Genomic DNA, 21053 nt, shown 5'->3' with positions numbered 1-21053 from the left:
GTTCTAGTTCAGTTTTAGTACAGTTCTAGTTTAGTTCTAGTTCAGTTCTAGTTCAGTTCTAGTTCAGTTCTAGTTCAGTTCTAGTTCAGTTCTAGTTCAGTTCTAGTTTAGTTCTAGTTCAGTTTTAGTACAGTTCTAGTTTAGTTCTAGTTCAGTTAAAGTAGGTACTAACTAAAATTACTTTAGTTAGTTTCTTACCAAATATATATTGTTATATTGTTGCAACTAAGCTTTTCACTCAAAACATTTGTTTATATTTTTATGAACTATTAATAAAAAGTACAGAACCAGTTAGTTACCAAATATTTACCAAAAAAGTAAACAGTTTAAAGTTTAAGTGTTCGATAAGTTCATGCTATTAGTTGAAATCTTAATATCTGATTAGATTATTTTATTTATTTTCATAACAAGTAAAAATTCCATATCTTATGCTAATAGTGTTTTCTAAACATAAAAAAGAAATTTAACATTTTTCAAGGTTATTTTAGTTTATTTTTGTTTTGGTTGCAGATAAAATAATTGGTAAAAATGGATTTGGATTTATGGCATATAATACATATTCACATGTTTGCATCTTTAAATTAAGAATTTGTTAGATTAACACAAAATTTGTGCTCAAATAATCTCTTTCACTCAGAATAAATAAAACTCAAATGATTTTATAAAAGTGATTTTGTGTTAAAAAATATGGGAGCAAAACAAGAACGTCGTTGCTAGCTCTTATCTCAGCTTGTAGTATTCAATAATAGAGCGTTAGCAGTAGACACTCATAGATAAATAAAATGCCTGAAAAAAAAAACGCTTATCACTTATGTCCGGTGGCTAACATGTGAATGTCTGAAACGTGTTGGAAACGAAAACAAATGATAAGAGTATATTGAGATACTTAATATCATATTAATTTATTATAATTATTATGATCATCATCAGTATAAAAAATATATCATATTAAAGTAATATACAAATTATTAAACAAGATATTAAATGCAGCATAATTTGCATAATGCGCTAATGATTAAACACCCAGCAGCAGTTCTGTTGTATAGTCCCGAATTACCTATTTAACTTAATACTCCGGTAGGTTAGTGTTTAGTGTTCTAGTCTGGTAGACCGGAGGTGGTGGGTTCGATTCCCACCCGTGGCACTGGTTAAGGAGCTCACAACAGGCCCGATAGAGACCTAGGTGTATTTCTTCGGATTTAATGTGTATGCATCCTCCTTTCAAACTAACTAACTAACCTAACACTCAGGTTAACTCCTAGCCATCGACTGTCCAGGTCTAGGAGTAACTATTTTAACTTGTAGTTGACCTACGATAAAGTCAATTGTCACCCTATAGATTACGAAGAACTACAAAAAGCTTAATTTTTGATAATCCGCTCTCTTGCTTACAAAGGAGATACTTAAGAGAAGATTATCATGTTCGTATGTATTGACTCTTTGTCGAACTGCAGGGCATTTATGCTTCTATAGTTGTGTGCGAGCTATATTGGTATGCACGCTAAATTGAGCTCAAATTGAGTTGATATTTTTATTTTATAATGAGTAGTTTTCTAATGGATAGTAATTCCCCCAAAGTTTCATTTAACAATTTTTTGTTTTAGAACTAAATTTGCTGTTATTGCAGTTCATTTATTTCAATGGAATTTCATACCCATATCAAAGACTTCTCTCAACATTTTGATTAATTTGTCAGCAATTTGTGTAGCTAATCATGTATTTTGTATACGCTTCAATTGATAATTCTTTATGCAAACATAATACTACTCAGTATAATAACACCCTTTTATTGAAAACTATGAAATAAACGACATAAATTATTTATGGACTAATAACAGTATTTACTTTATACGCTGTAAATAAATACAAAAATACAATTCGTATAATCATAAGCGACAACTTGGAACAAAATCTATTAATGTTAAAAAAATATATATTTTTTTAATTCCTTATCTTCTATAACAATTTTGACATAGAGATATTGTCTATGTAATTTCTTTGACATTAAACAGTTCTACATTTGTCCTATCTAAAACAACAAAATTTAAGAAAGTTATTACTAGAGTACTTTTAAGTAATGCAGCCGGTGAGTAGTTGTTATTGAAAAGTATGCTGTTGAGTAAGTACAAGACTTTACCGGATTTTTTTATAATGATATATCCAAAACGTAAACAAAAAAATAATTTTTTAATGGAAAGTACCTTTTGAAATTGTTTAGTACATATATTAAATGAATCTATCTATAACTTAAAGCAACCGTGGGCGGTAATATTAAAACCACGCCCACTTTTCTCCTAGTTTTGTCTCACGAGATTTGAGCCTGCTCATTTGATCATTGTTTTAAAAAATATTTCATGAAAATCCGTGTGTGTTCAATATTATACAAAATTCAAAATGTACCATCTGAAGAACAAAAAAGTTCAAAAATTTTCCTCAATAAATTATTATGAAATAAGGATCTTGTGTCATGTGTTCCGGTTTCCCACAATAGCAAATCCAATAGTTACCATTTTAAAGAGTACCAAAGAGTAACACAAAAAGTACAAAAAAGTTATCTCTCTATATCTCTGATTAACATCCCTATTCGCATAGGAATAGACTTTTTCAAGAATTAAAGGTGGAAGAACACAACAAGTGTTGAGGCGCCAACTTTAAATCTATTTGCGCTTTAGAAACTGCAAGTTACACACCTTGTGTAATTTTGATCATTTATTTAATTTCTTTTAGACTAAAAAATCTCTGAAGTCGATTTTTTGACTTTTTTCATTTAATTAAAAGTCGACTTTTCGACTTTTAGTATTTTATAAATAGTCTCGACTTTTTCCGACTTTTCAACTTTTTTCGACTGTTTTTTATCTTTTTGAGTTTTGAGACTATCTTATAGTTTTTGACTCTTTTTCTACTTTAAAGTTTTTGACTTTTTTCTACTATTTTCGAGTTTTCGACTTTTTCCGACTTTTTTGGACTTTTTGACTTTTTTTACTTTTATTTACAAAGATTTCATAGACGATAGTCGAGTTATCGATTTTTTTGGAACAAAATAGTCGACTTCGACTTTTTTCGACAAAAAGTTCGATTATTCGAATGATTGTTCGATTATTCGAAAGTCGATTTATAGAACCCTAGTCTTTTTATATTTTTCTTCTATTTTTGGTGCAATTTATTTGATTTTAGTTGATTTTTAAACTACACAAAAAAGAAAATACAACCCTGATCAACTGCCGGCGCATCAAAAGTTAAAAGTTGCTGAAATTTTCGCAGCAGACGTGATACTACTGTGAGTAACTTCATAAATTATTTTCAATTATTTTTTTGGCAAAGACCTAAAACGTGTTGCCGCTTAGTGTTTTAAGCAGAGAAAATTTAAGCGTTAGAAATATGCAGTCATTTGTATAGGAAAGAATTATGTTTCCAGAAAGTACTTTTTACCATATATTAGGCTTTGGTACCTGAGTTTAAAAATAACACACCAATAGTTTAATTTTTAAATTTTGTGAAAATTGGCTCAAAAGGTTTGAAAAAAAATATATTTCCTCTTTATATCCTTTTGGTGCTTTTTTTCTCCTCAGTGAAATAGCAATTTTTTCAACAAACATTACAGTTTTCTCCCATAAGATACCTATTTTAAAAAAGTCCAAAACAGGTATCTGGTAATTTTGAAAGGCGTGTCTAATAAATGTCGAATGTCATTTATATGTTTATTAATAGAAATACTATAAAGGACTTAAAAAAGTACTTATTTCTAAAAAGAATCAGACTGCCAGACTCCATATTTAGAATTTTCTTGTATCACTAATATTTTATAAGATGATTAAGAAAACTTTTTTAACCGCCAAAAATAAAAGTTTCCAAAAATCCCTCCTAAGTGGATCTACATAACCGAAAATACATCTACTGGGAAACTATTATTTAATTATCAATATGATTTTATTAAGTACAAAAAGGCCGGTCTAAAATCAGTGGGCGTGGCATGTATCATATTTCAAATATTAAAATTCGTAAATCTGGAAAACTATAAAAGTTTTAGTGATAAAATTATGTACTAGTAATATAAGTTTGATATGAAAATAACTACCGGAATAAAATCAGTTGGCGTATCAACTCTCATATTTTAAAAACTAAAATTTTTGTATTTGGAAAACTAAAACAGCTTTAGTCCTAAAATTTTGAACAATTAACTTTGTTATCGTTTAGTTATGATTAGTTAAGGGAAAATGAGAAAACTATCAATAGTGCCACGCCTACTGTTGATTATTTTGACCGATATAAGATCCCTTTCAGAAAACCGAAATAAATTAAATTATTCAACAATATTTTATAAGAATCGGTCCTTTAAAGACCCTAGGCACATTATGTTAAACAGGAAATATGTACTTATTTTAATTAATCCAATTTTCTATCAACTTCACAATCTTTTACAATATCAAACTCTATTTTATATTATTTAAATATATAAGCCTAAAAAATACTTACAATAATATCATTAAATAAATTTCAAATAATAAATATTTTATCAGTTTTTAATAGTAAACAAAACTGTTGAATTTTTATTGTAGAAGATACTTAAATAATTTTTCCAAATTTCTTTAAACTTAAAAAAAACGCACGTGAATTTTTGTGTACAATTAACTCTTTAACTGTTTATCAATGCATCTAAACCGATAATAACAATTACTAATCATTATTGGAAATAAACTGATTCCAAACTAAATACAAACATTTTTGTCGATAGTAACATGTTCTTAAAATGTCCAAATTTAAGAAATATTGTTGCGATGTGAATTGTCAAAATTTTTGGTAATTTTATTCATGAAATACTAAGTATATGTGTATTAAGATTAAAACCTAAAATAAATGACAAGCAAAAATATATTATTGTTTTATAAATATATATATCACTAATAGAGTTCTAATGTTTTATTTTTGTAAATATTATTTCCTGTACAAAAATCTAATATTGATTTTAGTGGGAACACTTATTGCCAATAATATTAAGGAATGCAAATAAACACATGCTATAGTCATAAATAAAACAAGTACATTAGTTGGACATGACCGATCATATCATATACCCTACACTAGTTATGAGTATTCCAGGAAAAATTTTTTGCTGGGATGCTTAGAATGTGGAGTTTTTTTTTGAAAATATTTGCTTTGTATATAACTTTTAAAATTTACTCAATATTCTGGTGTCTGATTGTATGAGGTAAACATGGTTATGGTAACCATGTTTTAAGACTGTAGTCTAAATATATTATGGCTATTGTAACCATTTTAAAATATCATATTATGATTATATACAGTTGAAATATTCTATCATAATATTATTTATTTGCCATAATATTGTTTGTTATATGTACATGACTATATTATGATCCAATTAATAAAAATGCTGGTAAAAAAATGTATCGAAATCAAATTTATTTTGATAACTAAATCAGTAAAAATACAGTTTCTAAAAAAGTAAAAACCTACCATACTTGGCACGATTTACAAATATAAATTAGATTCTCAAAAATATAACCACATTATTCTATACAAAGTGAAATACTTATACATATAATGTTATAAAACAAATAAAAATTATTGCAACTCGTTTTATTGTGGCGTAAAACAACACACACATACACAAAATAATATGTGTGAGATGTGTGAATAAAGTTGTTTTGTTGTTGCACCAACAGACATAGAACAACATAGCATATAATGGTTGTTAGTAACATAATATGTTTTCATCGTTACCATTATTTAGTTATTGAAAAAATAATTATTTTCAATGAATCATACTCAAATTTATAATTGTCCTGAACATGAAAATAATTACAGTTACAACAATATTGTTTAAATAAAATTAAAATAAAAATTATATATTTTTGATAACACTATATTGTTCAAGTAAACATAGTTTAGTTATAGTAACCATGTCGAACTAGGTTTTTTCTCTGCGTGAAGGTGAAAAAATTAACAGATTTTAATAATTTGCAATAAGAAGGCGCTTATGTTAAATATCATCAAATTATTTTAAAATTTTCGATTAGTGTCTTATGTACAAGATTTACATGGATAGACAGATGGATGGACACAGTTAAAATGTCTCAAATAGTGATTTTGAGCCATTTGTTATATTTCAAATTTGGTGAGGAAAACTATATTAACTTAGTGGTGTTACAAACTTTAGCCAAAACGAATAATACCTTCCAAAATAGTGGTAGAGATTGTAATGGCTACGTGAGTGAAGGCTAGTTTCTCAATATCAAATAATCATCAATTGAGATATCGGGGTGTAGGGGCATTAGATTCACGAGCTTGCAATTTCCAAAAAAGAACATAAAAATTTCTTCTTAAGAATAACTTCAGAAGTAGTGAATTTGGAATCAAATAAGGGCATCTCTCGTATGACAAGTCTATAAGATTAGGATCGAGAAGATATATAGTAGTCTTCTTTAAATCGACTTTCAAATAATTAAACAATCGACTTTTTGTCGAAAAAAGTCGAAGTCGACTATTTTGTTCCAAAAAAGTCGAAAACTCGACTATCGTCTTTGAAAAAGTCAAAAAGTCGTAAAAAGTCGAAAAGTTGTAAAAATTCGAAATAAGTCGAAAAGTTGGAAAAAGTCGATAAGTCGAAAAGTTGTAAAAAGTCGAAAAGTCGGAAAAAGTCGAAAATTCGAAAAAAGTCGAAAATTTGAAAAAAATTGAAAAGTCGAATAGTCGGAAAAAGTCGAAAATAGTAGAAAAAAGTCCTAAATAGTCGAAAATTTTAAAAAAGTGAAAAAGAAGTCAAAAACTGTAAAATTGTTGAAAAAACTTGGAAAAAGCCAAAAAATAGTCGAAAAGGTCGAAAAGTCGGAAAAATGTCGAGAAGTCGAAAAAAAATCTAGAAGTTGAAAAAAAGTCGAGAAGTCGTAATTTATAAAATACTTAAAGTCAAAAAATCTACTTTTCATAATATGCAAAAAGTCGAAAAGTCGACTCTTAACAAATGCAAAAAGTCGACTTTTCGTTTCAACTATAAAACCCTAATATCTAGGGTTCGGAATTCGGAAATTTGTAAATGCGCTGCGCATATCTGTCATTATGACTGCAATAAAAAACTTTGAAGTTGATCCTAAGAGCAACTGTTTATCCTTAACGGCTGATATTAAAAATGAAATATAAAAAACTTACCCTAATTTTGTGCTTTTTATAATTTTCGATGTGTTTCATCTTGTTTTCAAAATCTGCAAGAAACATAAAGAGAAAAGTTTTAATTTGGTTAATTAAAATTAGAACTATAATTTTTTATAGTTATAAAATATTAATCAAATTCTCATCAAAATATTTACTAAATAACATATTGCATATTTAACCACTTCAAACGATATGTATTGATTACAGATTATCGTACCATTATATATGTTTGTATATGTCTATAATAAAAACAAAATCATTATATTTTTTAATATTAACGGTTATCAGCTCTACGCAGTGATATCAATACTCATAGAACCTATAAATGCAATTCGATTTCATTGAAATATTTTATGGTCAAATTTATGAGTAAACATGTTAAATATTTGAGACATTTTTTCCACTTGCAAAAACAAATATTACTCTACTCACCCACAAATTATTTTGTTTATTTTGGCCCAAAAAAAAAAAAAACACTTTTAAAAAGAATTAAATATTTGGGCGAGACCTTAGTTGAAAAGCGAAAGTGAGACAATAAGCACAAAATACATTAAGAAAAATATTTGTTGTGTGTGAATAAAAAAATATACAAATTGAATAAGAAAAATAAAATCTAATTAATTTGTTTTTTCAATACTCTAAAATGTTGTGACAAATTTAAGGAATTTCAATTAATAAAAAACCCACTAAGTGATTTATAATGTTTAATTAATTCATATAAAATATATATTTTTTTTAAATTTATTTTCTGTGGAATATTCCCATAAAAAAAGAATATTTTTCAATATAAACCCTGTGTACTAGAGATTCCGTATACCCACCCTTGGCTGCTACATAATGAATCGTTCAAGAAAAAAAGTTATACGTCCCCAGAATCCATATTCAAAGGCGAATATATTTTCACGCATGAGTTTTTGGTAAGTTAAAACAATTTTAAATAAATTAGAATTTGACATAAATATTAAATAAAGCAAGAATGAATAATCGATCCTGGCCGGCCATATGATACCCTACACCAGTGAGTTTTATGTACAAAATTTTACTTATTTTAAATAATATAACTAACTTTCTAATGGGCAATTATGAACAAAGACTCAGAAAATTTGGTAGAGATTTTAAGTTCATATAGGCGGTACGGTTCTTTACGCTAAAAGCAATCCATGCTTAACTTAAAAAATACCAATTTTTTCGTAATATTTTCGAAAAATTCATGTATAAATGTTAAACAACTTGTTTTCAATATTAGGAAATTACGGAAATATTATCATGCTTATTTCTTTAACTCCTAAATATTTGTTGACAAAGAAGTGAATTGTTTAAAGAGGGGTTATACAAGGTCTATCATACATTAAATACAAATACATTAAAGTTAATTATGCAGAATTTTATGGTGATTTATGTCTTTATAAGTGACCTTCAAGTCCTTTTCATAAAGGGTATGCGGGCTAGTGTCAAACGAAGTCCGATCATTATAAATTTGGATAAATCATTTATAATCACATAAAACTTAAGTCTTATGGGCACTTCACACGTACGTAAAGTCTAATGTAAAAGTAAAATGAAATTCCATTCCGTATAGCAAAAAAGAGAATAAAAGTCGTATGATTTATATTTTTTGTATGTACACGATTGGTATACAATAATAAAGTAAGATGGAAACAGCTGTTTCACTCTTTACATAAAAATACATCCCTAATCTGATTGTTTTTGGAATCATTTCAAAAAATGAAGAGAGCCATATGACTGTCAAATTTCCCATCCGTATTCGCTCTCAATGTGTAATGGTTTCATTACATATTGCGTTAAGATGATCCCATCCGTACTCTTCTACGATTTTTGTAGAGATAGAACAACATTGAACATAATTATTTGCACGATGTTGCAGGCGAAATAATGGACCTATTTTAACCATTTCTAATAGGCTTCTTCATTAAGAGAAGTGTATGTGTAAAATTTCATCATAGTAGAATGAAAAACTGCGATCTGTTTGTACAAAGTTTACATGGACATAGCTATATATATCGACTATAAAAGTGATTATAATAAAAAGGTTTCAGTAGGATTTTTACATAAAGAATTCAAAAAATTATATCGAGAAGTGTATTAAACATTAGTTGGAAGGAGTATAGTATGTGTCGGCAAAACCAACTGTACAAAATCTTTCAAAATGCGAGAGTAGGAATATCGTTCACATATTCGACACATTATAACTGAATAATAAGATTTTTATTGTAGATAAGCCTTTTATCATACTATTCGATTACTACCTGCGAATGTATGAAAACTTCTTAAAAGAGAAATACCTTTTTAAGTCAGATCTAAAGATGTGATCACTTCACGCTACAGTTCTCTAGGGGAATATTCTAGATCCGTTCCTATATATTTTATACACTGCAGCTATTCTGATAATCGTACCCAGTCAAATATTTTCAAATTGTAGGTAATGTAGTTATTTCATACATTACTTGGTAATGGGTTGTCGTTATCAATTTTAAATAGCATCAAACATAAAAAATAATTGTAAAACTAGTTTTTAATCCAGAAAAGTCGGGTTATGAGATTTATAACCAGTTATTTTTTGGTCATCGTCGAACAAAAACAAGTAGTTATTCACCAAAAAAGAAACTACTTACACTTTTCTTCAATATTACTTGCCTACTTACCGGGTAAGTGAAGATTTTGCTGGATAACCAAGTTAGGAAGAAACAAGTAGGAAAGTATAGTCGGGCATGGCCGACCATATGATACCCTACACCATGAGTATATTTTTACAATTTTTACTTTTAAAAAATTTTTATTTTTTGTAAAGAAACTTTTATGTTGAATATTACCATAATTCCAAAATATTTAAGCCATTTATTGATAAAAAACTAAAATTTCTAAATCAGGCTTTATATAGGTCAAATATGGGCCGATCCTCGGTAAATTTGGGAAAAGGATATATTTCTAAATAACAATTATTTTTTTTTGAGTTTCATTGCGATACAAATGGTTACAAGTCAATTTTAGACGTTTAAGTCATTTTTTGAAGGGGGGTTTGTATGGGGGCTAGGGTCAAATATAGGCCGATCCTTACGAAAATCTGCAGTATCATTTATACTTATATAAAACTTATTTGTGCCACTTTTTAGAGAGATAGCAGAATATTTGACGTAATTATAGCATAAAAAGTTCAAATCGGGAGGTACGGTTGTATGGGGGCTAGGTGAAATAATGGACCGATTTCAACCATTTTCAATAGGCTTCGTCCTTGTGCCAAAAAACATGCTTGGTCCAAATTTCATCAAATTATCTTGAAAATTGCGGCCTGTATCTTGCGCACAAGGTTTACATGGACAGCCAGCCAGCCGGACAGACGGACGGACATGTCTTAATCGACTCAAAAAATGATTCTGAATCGATCGGTATACTTTAAGGTGGGTATTGGACCAATATTTTTGTATGTTACAAACATCAGCACAAACGTATAATACCCTCCCCACTATAGTGGTGTAGGGTATAAACATACATATTTTGCAACAAAAAATGATCCGAAGTAAATAGGTTTTAGATAAATTTTAAAATATCAAAAAAAATCTATGGAATTTTATTGAACCTTTTACCATAAATCTGTTGAAATCTCTTAACAAAAATTGTTGAAATATAATTATAAAAATGCACAAAAATAATCATATAATTATAAAGAAAACATGTGTTATTTTCATATCATAACGGTAGTAGAATATTTTATTACTTGAATTTCAGGTATAAATCAGTATTTATTGGAATTTGATCGGTATGTTTAATTTATTTTATAATTTTTCTTGATAACTTTATTCCGGTACATACCAGACTGACATGTGTTTCTATACAATCACCCCGTACCTATATATTTGCAATATTGATTATTTCTCATAAAAAAAATGTTTATGTGTTTGGTACTGGAATAAACCGTGAACAACTAATTGTTTTGTTGAAAAGTTTCTTATTATTTCTGGGAAGTTTTTAGTATGTAATTTGTATTCAGAACTCCAAAACAGTTGTAGGTGTAAATTAAGCAGATTTTTTTTTTAATTTAAAACCTATAGATATATTGATCGTAGGTTAATAAAAATATTAGATTCTAAGTTTTGATTAGATTTTAAGATTCTACATCGATCTAATAATTTCTGTTTAACTGCTAAAGGAATCTGGGGGAATTATTTTTTCGAGAAATACATATTTTCCATAAAAATCGTCATCACAGCATTAACAGTCATTGTCACTTAGATCTCACAAAGCTTAAATAAGCAAAGGCTCTGTCCTAGTAACTGTTGATCTCTAGAAATACCCCAATACTGTCAGTCATGCCACAATCTTGGAAGATGTTCTGTAAACCGCAATGCCCAAAAGCACGAAGATGGAGTTTTATCACTGTTCGTTTTTACCTCTCGAAATTGCCCACACCTGCACAAGGCGTGGACGTGATTTGATATGTGGACGAAATATGCCTTCTGGTGAATGGCTTTCTCCACGAAATGCATAAATTCTTCATTTCTAGTCGAAGGAAGTAAACCTAAACCTAGACATCGTGGTAGATGGTATTGACATCCTCAGGTTCTCAAGGTGCTAGCCGGCTTCACTTGTTAGCTACCAATACAACGATTGGTCGGTAAGTGGTTTTTTATGCTGCTCCAGTTTGGTGCCTTTGAAGAAATTTTGCCGTCCTAATGAATACCTTGGAACATTACCTCCACGAGGAAACGAAGGTCCTACCAGTAAAGGAACATAATCACCCCTTCACTTTTTTCGTAAACTAACTTTTTTGTCGTGAAAAAAATTCCCCTGTTCTGAAATTTGTTGATGGAATTTTGTAAAGGTCCATACAAAATCAACTATTGTGATTGAATTTTTCACAACATGTTCGCGATAACAATTTTCCCTCCGAGTTAAATTTAAATTTTAAGGGAACAAAATTTTCACTTCTATTGGCGATAGGGTTGAATGTCATATTGACTAAACAGTTCCTCTTTGGTTGTCATCGAAGTAGTTATCCCATCTTTAACATCATTACAAGTTATCCCAGGCATTGCAGGAATAATCTTTATGTAAACGAGCAGAACATACTCAAATGTGTGTAGGACCTATTAGATTGGTTCTCGTATACGGCAGCTTTGAACGACACTCATAAAGAGGTCGGCCCCCGCCAATAGCACTTCTTTGGAGTATTGAATAGATTTTAATTACATAAGTAGTTGTAACTAAATATAATTTAACTTTAGAATTGCAACAATTAGCGCAATTTTGAGGTTTACGGTCAAATGGTCCTTCTTTACTTTTTTAGACCTGATGTTTCAGTTTAGCAATCCTATATTATTTTTTAAACCCTGATTTACCATTTTTAATTTTTTTTTACTTTTAGGTGGACCAAAGATCTCTTTCGCTTGGGTTGGAAAAAATCCCTAGAAGAAACTGATCTATATGAAATACCTCGTGATTTAGACTGTGAAGATGGCACTGAATACGTGGGGGAACTGTGGGAAGAGGAGAAGAGAACAAAGAAAAATCCCAATATAGTACGTGTTATATGTAAAGCTTATGGAAAACGTTTTTTGCCAGTTGGCTTTTTCTGTGCTCTACTGGAGACAACAGTAAAGTAAGGAAACATTTTAGATTAACGCAAATAAAAATTCTTAACATTAGTATTTTCCAGATGCTTGCAACCTTTATTTTTGGGAGGTTTGGTATCCTTTTTTGCCGCAGGCCAAACCACTGTAAGTGAACAAATGGCTTTCATATATGCCGGCGGTATAGTCATGTGTTCACTCGTGCTGGTAATGTCTCTGCAGCCGTATTTGTTTTATGCATTTAAGACGAGTACAAGAATACGGGTGGCCCTTTCGGGTTTAATTTATCGCAAATGTTTGCAAATCTCTAAGAATTCAAGTGATGATGGTTTACGTGGCCGAGCCATTAATATATTGGCCAATGATTTGTCGGTATTTGATTCAGCTGTATGCTTTATACACGATTGGTGGAAGGGCCCCACGGAATCTTTGATTATTGGTTATCTTATGTATCGTGAAATTGGCTGGGCTGCGGTAGTTGGTATATCATTTCTATTGGCCTTTATTCCCCTGCAGGCCTGGGGAGCTAAAAAAGCTGCTGGTTATAAAGAAAAAACTGTGGAACGCACAGATTGGCGTGTTAAGTTAATGAATGAAATTATTCAGGGTATCCAAGTGATCAAGATGTATGCCTGGGAAAAATCATTTGTTCGCGTTATCAGTTTTGTAAGACGCAAGGAGGTGAATGCTATTAAAGGATCTTCTTATATTTATGCCAGTTTAAATTGTACTTACATGATCTCTCCCATATCCATTTTTTTGGCCTTGATCTCTTACATCTATTTTGGAGATGTTTTGACGGCTAAGAAAATTTTTACTATATCCTCCTTTTTTACCATGCTTAATGTATCTATGGTAAAATACTGGCCCATGTCTTTGCTATTTTTGGCTGAATCTTGGATTTCGATTAAAAGATGTAATGAGTTTTTGCTGTACAACGAAGACGAGCCAAAAGAGTACCATAAAAATCTTCAAACGGGTAATATCAAAGAAGAGAAATCTGCACAGGAGCTATTGCTGCTTAAGGGCAGAGAGTCTGGTAAACGTGTGGTAAATGAAGCGGCTAAAGTAAAAAGTGTAGAGATGCGCAATGTTATGGCTACATGGGAGACACATGGTGCTGAGGGAAATATGTCTACTCCCGCTCTTCAAAATTTTACTACCACTTTTGAGGAGGAAACTTTGGCTGCTATTGTGGGTCCTGTGGGAGCAGGTAAATCTACTTTACTTAATGCTATCTTAGGAGAAGTAAAGATAGAATCGGGAGAAATTCTAGTCAATGGCAAGATCTCATATTGCTCGCAAGAACCCTGGGTATTTGAGGGCACTATTAAGGATAATATTATATTTGTGGAAGACTATGATGATAGACGTTATAAACAGGTTCTAAAGGTATGTGCTTTAGAACGTGATGTTGAGTTATGGCCCAAACGTGATCAGACCGTGGTGGGTGAACGTGGTGTAAGTTTGAGTGGCGGACAAAGGGCAAGAGTAAACTTAGCCCGAGCTATATATCGCAAAGCAGATATTTATCTATTCGATGATCCTTTATCGGCAGTGGACACCCATGTGGGAAAACATATAGTGGACTATTGTATCAATCAATTTCTATACGATAAAATACGTATATTGGTGACACATCAATTGCAATATCTTAACGATGTAGAACATGTTATTCTCATGGATGGCGGTAGTATTGCAGCTCAGGGTAATTATCAAGAATTGCAAAATTCCAAAAAATTCAAATTTTTGGCACAATCTCATCAGGAAAATGGCAATCGTGATGATGGTGACGATATGGATTATATCGATGAAGTATCAGAAGACGAAAGAAGTGTCAGGACTCACCGAGCACGTTTGGCTTCGGAAAATAGTACGGATTTTGATTTACACGATATGGTGGTGGATGAAAAGGAAGAAATCGAAGAACTTAGTAAAGAGGCTCAGGCAGGTGGTTCGGTTAAGTTGGATACCTATTTGACTTACTTTAAGGCTTTGAATAATACTTGTTTTTTCATCACGGTTACGGCTCTATTCATTTGCACACGTTTTATGCTGAATAGTATGGATTATTTTCTATCCAGATGGTGAGTAAAGTTTTCCAAAACATAATCCTATTAAACACTAATTCTTTCTCTATTTGCAGGGTAATTTGGGAAGAACAGATTGCTTTGGAACCCTTTAAAAATACTACAGATTTAAAGATCAATAATGCCACTATCTCTGCTGCAAATACTAATGCCACCGATTTTATAGTCAATAACTCTACTGAAAGATCTGCTTACGATAGTCACACTGACGAGAGATATCATCTTGTGCTCATGTATTTAATAATATTAATGGCCACCATTGTTGTTTATATTCTTCGTACTTTTGGCTTTTATCGCATGTGTCTTCAGATCTCATTGCATTTACATGATTTACTATTCCGTGCCATTATTCGCACGTCTATGTTGTTTTTCAATACAAATCCTTCGGGTCGTATATTGAATCGTTTCTCGAAAGATGTTCGTACACTGGACGTTGATGTACCACGTACTTTAATTGATTGCGCATCGGTAAGTTGGAAAATTAAAGTTTCTTATATATCCCAACTTAACAAAATATGGATCCATAAAGAATACTCTGATTAGTAGATCCAGGGAATACTAACGTCTTGATATTGAAATCAGCAATTGGTAAACTGAATATCGAAGATCGTATGACCGAGAGTTAATTTTGTATACCCACCATCACAAAATATGGGGGGTATATTGATTTTGTCAACCTGTTTGGTCGAAGACTCACAAAAGTATATATATTCTGGGTCCTTATTTAATAAGACGATCTAGTCATGTCCGTCCGTCTGCTGAAAACACGATAGGGTTCGAGCGAAAAGAGCTAAAATTTTCCACAATTATTTATTTTAGAAAGGTTTGTTCGGTATTGAAGGTCCCTTCAAAAAATTACTTTAAAGCATATTACTGGCTTAAAAATGCGAGTACAGCTATGAAATTCGATACATAGAGTTAAGTTTCTTACAACTTAATGTCAGATTTAGCACGGTCGAATAAAACTCTTTTTTTGGATCACAGTCGTAAATTATCAATCCAAAAATATAAACAAATACTTTTTGTCTTTAACATGTCTTATTTTTCTTATTACAGTTTATAATTGATATATCCGGTGTCATGGTCATAGTGGCCATTGTCAACTATTGGCTATTAATACCTTCAGTGCTAATCATTCTGGGTCTAATTGCTTTAAGACAAATTTTCGTCAACACCAGTCGTGATATTAAACGTTTAGAATCTATATGTAAGTTTTAATTCAAAATATACCCAAAAAAATTTGAAACTATATTAAATATTAACCCCCTAACAGCACGAAGTCCCATCTACTCGCTAACAAATCAAACATTCCAAGGTCTCACTACCATCCGAGCATTGCAGGGTGAGAGAGCTTTAGAATCTAAATTCTACGATCATCAAAATGCCAATACATCGGCTTGGTTTCTATTCTTTTCCTCTAATCGTGCCTTTGCTGCCTGGATTGATATACTCTGTGTATGCTATATAAGCATAGTAACCTTTAGTTTCTTGGCTTTACGTTCCAGTTTCAATAGTGGTGATGTGGGTTTGGCCATTTTGCAATCATGTGCCTTGGTGGGCATGTGCCAATGGGGTATGCGTCAATCGGCTGAATTGGAAAATAACATGACAAGTGTGGAACGTGTTTTGGAATACACAAATCTTGAACCGGAACCACCCATGGAAACAGCAGAGGAATCCAAACCTCAAGAACCCTGGCCTAGTAAGGGACGCGTAGAATTTGTCAACTTTAGTTTAAGATACAATCCCAATGATGATTGTATATTGAAAAATTTAAACTTTATCATAGAACCTAAACAGAAGGTGGGTATAGTAGGACGTACCGGAGCTGGTAAATCGTCCATAATACAATCCCTTTTCCGTTTGGCTTATAATGAGGGTATTATACGTATCGATGGTGTAGATATTGAAAGTATAGGCCTGTACGATTTGAGAAGTAAAATTTCAATTATACCTCAAGATCCAGTCTTATTCTCGGGTACTTTACGTTATAACTTAGATCCTTTGCAAGAATATAACGATGAACAAATGTGGCAAGCTTTGGAAGATGTCGAATTGAAAGAACATGTTAAAAAGTCAATGGGTGGTTTAGGTTGTGCCATGTCCGATGGTGGCTCTAACTTTAGTGTGGGTCAAAGACAATTGGTTTGTTTGGCACGTGCTATTTTAAGACAAAATAAAGTTTTAATTTTGGATGAGGCTACCGCCAATGTGGATCCCATGTAAGTTAGAGGAAATTTGAAAAAAAGAAGTAATTAACTTTTAATTTCTCTTTACAGCACCGATGACTTGATTCAAACCACTATACGCAATAAATTTGCCGATTGTACTGTCTTAACAATAGCCCATCGTTTACACACCGTTATGGATAGTGATCGTGTTCTTGTTATGGATGCTGGTCATGCTGTTGAATTCGATCATCCATATTTGTTATTGCAAAAACCTAATGGCTTCCTACGCAGTTTAGTAGATGATACTAGTTCGGAAGCTGCCGCTGCTTTATTCCAAACGGCTCAGGAAAGTTACAAGTCAAAAGTACAAAGTGCATAAAATAACATTTAGTTTATAGAGGAGAACAATTCGTTGGAGTATAACTAATTTATTGAGGAAATAATTATATTAATTATTAATATTTATCATCCATGAATTTTAGGTTTATTTATAAGTATGATTTAAATTAAGAATTTTAATTAAAGAAAGAATTTGAAATGTGTATTTGGTATTGAATTGGTGTTTTTTTTTTTTTGAAAACTGGAATGTAAAGTTGGATCGTGATCGTTAAATCTTATCCCAGTAAAAATAAATCGTGTCCATGTAAACTTTCTGCGCACGGTACAGGTTGCAATTTTAAGATAATTTGATAAAATTTGGAACAAATCCTGTTTTTTCAGAATAAGAACAAAATCTATTGAAATCGGACAAATTTGTCGTTAATTTTCATATAACAGTATGCCCTGAATATGACTTTGAGCTCATAATGTTATGTTAAATATTATTGTATCTCTACAACATTCGGCAAAACTTAATTTAAGTCCAAATGATAGATTGTATAGATTTCCCAAATTTTCCCATACAAATTTAATTTAAATCTTTAAATACAATCCAAACAGTTATCATTTCATCGTTTTACATTATCCCCTACATATCTTACATCTTTAAACAATCTCTCCCACTGTTAAATCATATTTACTAAATACTCTTGTTAAGAGTTAAAATAAATACTATTGAGTTTCTTTTAAATGTTTATGTTAAATTATTAAATTGAGTGTAATGTAAACATTTGGTTACAAAAAACAATTTTTCATTTTCGAAAGAATTTTTGTTTATGACGACAAAGAACCACTTTAAAAATGTACATTTTTAAAATTGTGTTGAGATATAAGTTTTTAAGCAAAAAGCTCTCACTTAAATGAGAAAAAGTAGGTTTAAAATTAATTAACGAATATAGGGTGATAAACTATGGGGTAGAAGGGGTATCAATCGCCATAGGAGCATATCTGTCAATGCGAAAAACTTGAAAACCGAGTAATCGATTTTATCACATTATCAAATTATGTTTTCGTTTAAGATTGACTATTTTTTATTTTTGTACTTTTTATACACTACACCACTTTAGTGGGGAGGATATATTGGGTTTGTGCTGATGTTTGCAACATACAAAAATATTCATCCTATACCCACCTTAAAGTATACCAATCGGCTTAGAATCATTTTCTGAGTCGATTAAGTTATGTCCGTCCGTCTGGCTGGCTGCCTGTCCATGTAAACCTTGTGCGCAAGGTACAGGTCGCAATTTTCAAGATAATTGGTAAAAATGGTTAAAATTGGTCCATTATTTCGACTAGCCCCCATACAACCGTACCCCCCAAACGGGGCCTTTTGGCTTATAATTAATTTAAATGATCTATTATGTTAACAAAAGTCGACAAAACTTAGTTTTATAGAACTTTAAATGACAATACCGATTTTTGTAATGATCTGGCTTCATTTGACCCTATCCCCCATACAAACTCCCCTTCAGAAAATGACTTAAAGGTCAAAATTCACTTATAAACACTAATAACACTTTTAAATCCTACATAAATAATATTGAAGAAGACTTAACTCCACCTACCAACATTTTTAAGGAGAGGACCATATTTTGCCCTACTCCCCTTTGAGCCCTCTTAAAAAAAATCTCTTATTTTGCCAAAAAAGTAAAAATATTCCGAAATACAGTTAAAAAAAATAAACCAAATGCTTTATTTTTTTAAATAATCCCCATTTTTAATATACATACTGACTGGTGTAGGGTATCATATGGTCGGCTACGCCCGACTATACATTCATACTTGTTTTGTGTTATTTTACTAATCTACCCCATCCCCATGGCGTATTTACCCCATGCATGGGAGGTATTGCAGTTTTTTGGTCAATTTGGAAAAGTTTAAAAAATATATATATTAATATATCTTAGGAAAAATCCAAAGGAATAAAACTAAAGCCAACACAGGTTGATAGGTTGATGTAGGCTACATCAAATCCCAAGAAATACACCTAGGCCACTATCGGTCCTAACTTGCTCATGAGAGCGAGACGATCTCATCAGTGTCACCCCATATAATCTTTTTGGTTCTTCCCACCCTTTCATTATTCCAAGAGGACTTATGGGATTATCGCACCCATATTTTTAAATTAGCTTTTGTAGTGCCGAATGGTTTTGCATTTGTCAGGTCAACTGCCTCGAGCTACATTCTTTTTTTTAACCTTACCTCTGGGAGAGTATTAAAGCATTCTTACAAACCAATACAGTCTAAGGTTTAACTTTATCACCTGATCTGCCCTCAATTACCTTCTAATTCAATTTACGCATTCCGTTATTGCTTTTGTCTTGAGTTATGATTAGTTAAACAGTGGTAATATTTTTGCCGTTAATATAGAACCACAGGCCCACTTCGTCCCCCAATTTAGAACCACCCATGTAACAATGGATTCCTACAAGTATTTGCTCTAATGTTCCGCATGTAAGATAATTAAGAAACAAAAGTGATTAACCAAGTTCTGATCGTCAACATTACGAAGAACTCTAACAAAATCTATACGACATGACTGCATATAGACAACTATGCAGTCAAGCTGAAACAAAAAAATTTCAGTTTATTTTATTTTTTCTTTCTTTTTTTGAGACAATTAATTGTCTGGAAACAATTAATTAATATAATTGTTGTTCATATGCAACAAGTTTATTGATTCAATTGATCATGATGTTTTAATGGATTTCTGTATATATACAAATTATTTATTTTTTTAAATTATTAATGTTAATTTGAATGTTTTGTCAATTAAATAGTGACATACAATGAGTAATCAACTAATGATATTTATAGAAATTTAAGATATATCATTTAAAATTATATTCTAAATATAATAACTATAGAAAAATATTTAAACATTGCGTTAATTTATGGAAGTTTTAAAATATCTGTTGTAACTATCTAAATTCTTAGATGCTTATAACTCGGAAATCTTAGGATACCCAGGAAAAACGTATTTAGAAAAGTAATTATTGAGTTAAAAAGCTAATAAAACCATTTTTTCATTATTTTAACACATTGATAACATTGAGGACTTGCAAGTAGAAAAGTTGCAATTTCACTTACAAAGAAGTTGTTGAGTAAGTTGTTTGTTTTTTTAGTAATAAAAAAGTGTCATAAAGAATACGAACCTGGGATTTTGGTTTGTTAGGCAAATCACAGAAAAATCTTTACTTACTCGGTAAGTAGGCAAGTAATATTGGTGCAAATTGTAAGAACTAAGTTTTTTTTATCAAATAACTACTTATTTTTGTTCGACGATGATGAAAAAATAAGTAGTTACAAATATGCTTACTCGAATTTTCTGGATTTGAAATCGGTTTTGCATTTTATTATTCTATTATCTTACTCAATACTTATTAGACAATTATCAACAAATATTATTTAACCCAATAAAAGAATCTTAATAACCAGTTATTACTAAGTGCTATATGAAATAACTACTCTTATTACCAAAATTTTAAAATATTTTTACTGGGATATTTTTCCCGCTATCAAATAGAAGATATAAACAAAATGAAAAAGAACAAAATAAAGTAATTCTTTATCAAATTAGAAAAAAAGTCATTGCTAGAGTACTTCTTAGTAATGCATATGGTAAGTAGTTTTCATTGAAAAGCAAAAACTTTAATTTC

General features: G+C 30.8%; 1 protein-coding gene across 2 annotated transcripts; it reads left to right on the top strand.

Annotated features, from left to right (window-relative positions):
* Positions 1–7895: 7895 nt before the first annotated feature.
* LOC111677631 (ATP-binding cassette subfamily C member 4-like) lies at positions 7896–17560 on the top strand. Of its 2 annotated transcripts, none has more exons than XM_046952740.1 (7): positions 7896–8087; positions 12551–12784; positions 12842–14842; positions 14902–15313; positions 15902–16052; positions 16119–17067; positions 17125–17560. In XM_046952740.1, the coding sequence occupies exons 1-7, from the start codon at positions 8008–8010 to the stop codon at positions 17393–17395; spliced, it is 4098 nt and encodes a 1365-aa protein (XP_046808696.1). In that variant the 5' UTR covers positions 7896–8007; the 3' UTR covers positions 17396–17560. The 2 variants fall into 2 exon arrangements, with proteins under 2 accessions (XP_046808696.1, XP_046808697.1); XM_046952741.1 differs by having other exon boundaries at positions 16119–17071; positions 17125–17148.
* The last annotated feature ends 3493 nt before the right edge of the window (positions 17561–21053 follow it).

The sequence above is a fragment of the Lucilia cuprina genome, chromosome 5 (genome assembly GCF_022045245.1).
Source record: "Lucilia cuprina isolate Lc7/37 chromosome 5, ASM2204524v1, whole genome shotgun sequence".
NCBI classification, from domain to species: domain Eukaryota; kingdom Metazoa; phylum Arthropoda; class Insecta; order Diptera; family Calliphoridae; genus Lucilia; species Lucilia cuprina.
Note: the sequence above shows the minus strand (reverse complement) of the source record. Positions and strands in the feature narration are given on the sequence as shown.

Excerpts from the sequence above, each read along its gene's own strand:
- LOC111677631 (XM_046952740.1), top strand. The coding sequence starts at position 8,008 with ATGAATCGTTCAAGAAAAAAAGTTATACGTCCCCAGAATCCATATTCA. Across the intron at positions 12,785-12,841 it reads CTACTGGAGACAACAGTAAA|ATGCTTGCAACCTTTATTTT; the intron begins GTAAGGAAACAT and ends AGTATTTTCCAG. Across the intron at positions 14,843-14,901 it reads GATTATTTTCTATCCAGATG|GGTAATTTGGGAAGAACAGA; the intron begins GTGAGTAAAGTT and ends CTCTATTTGCAG.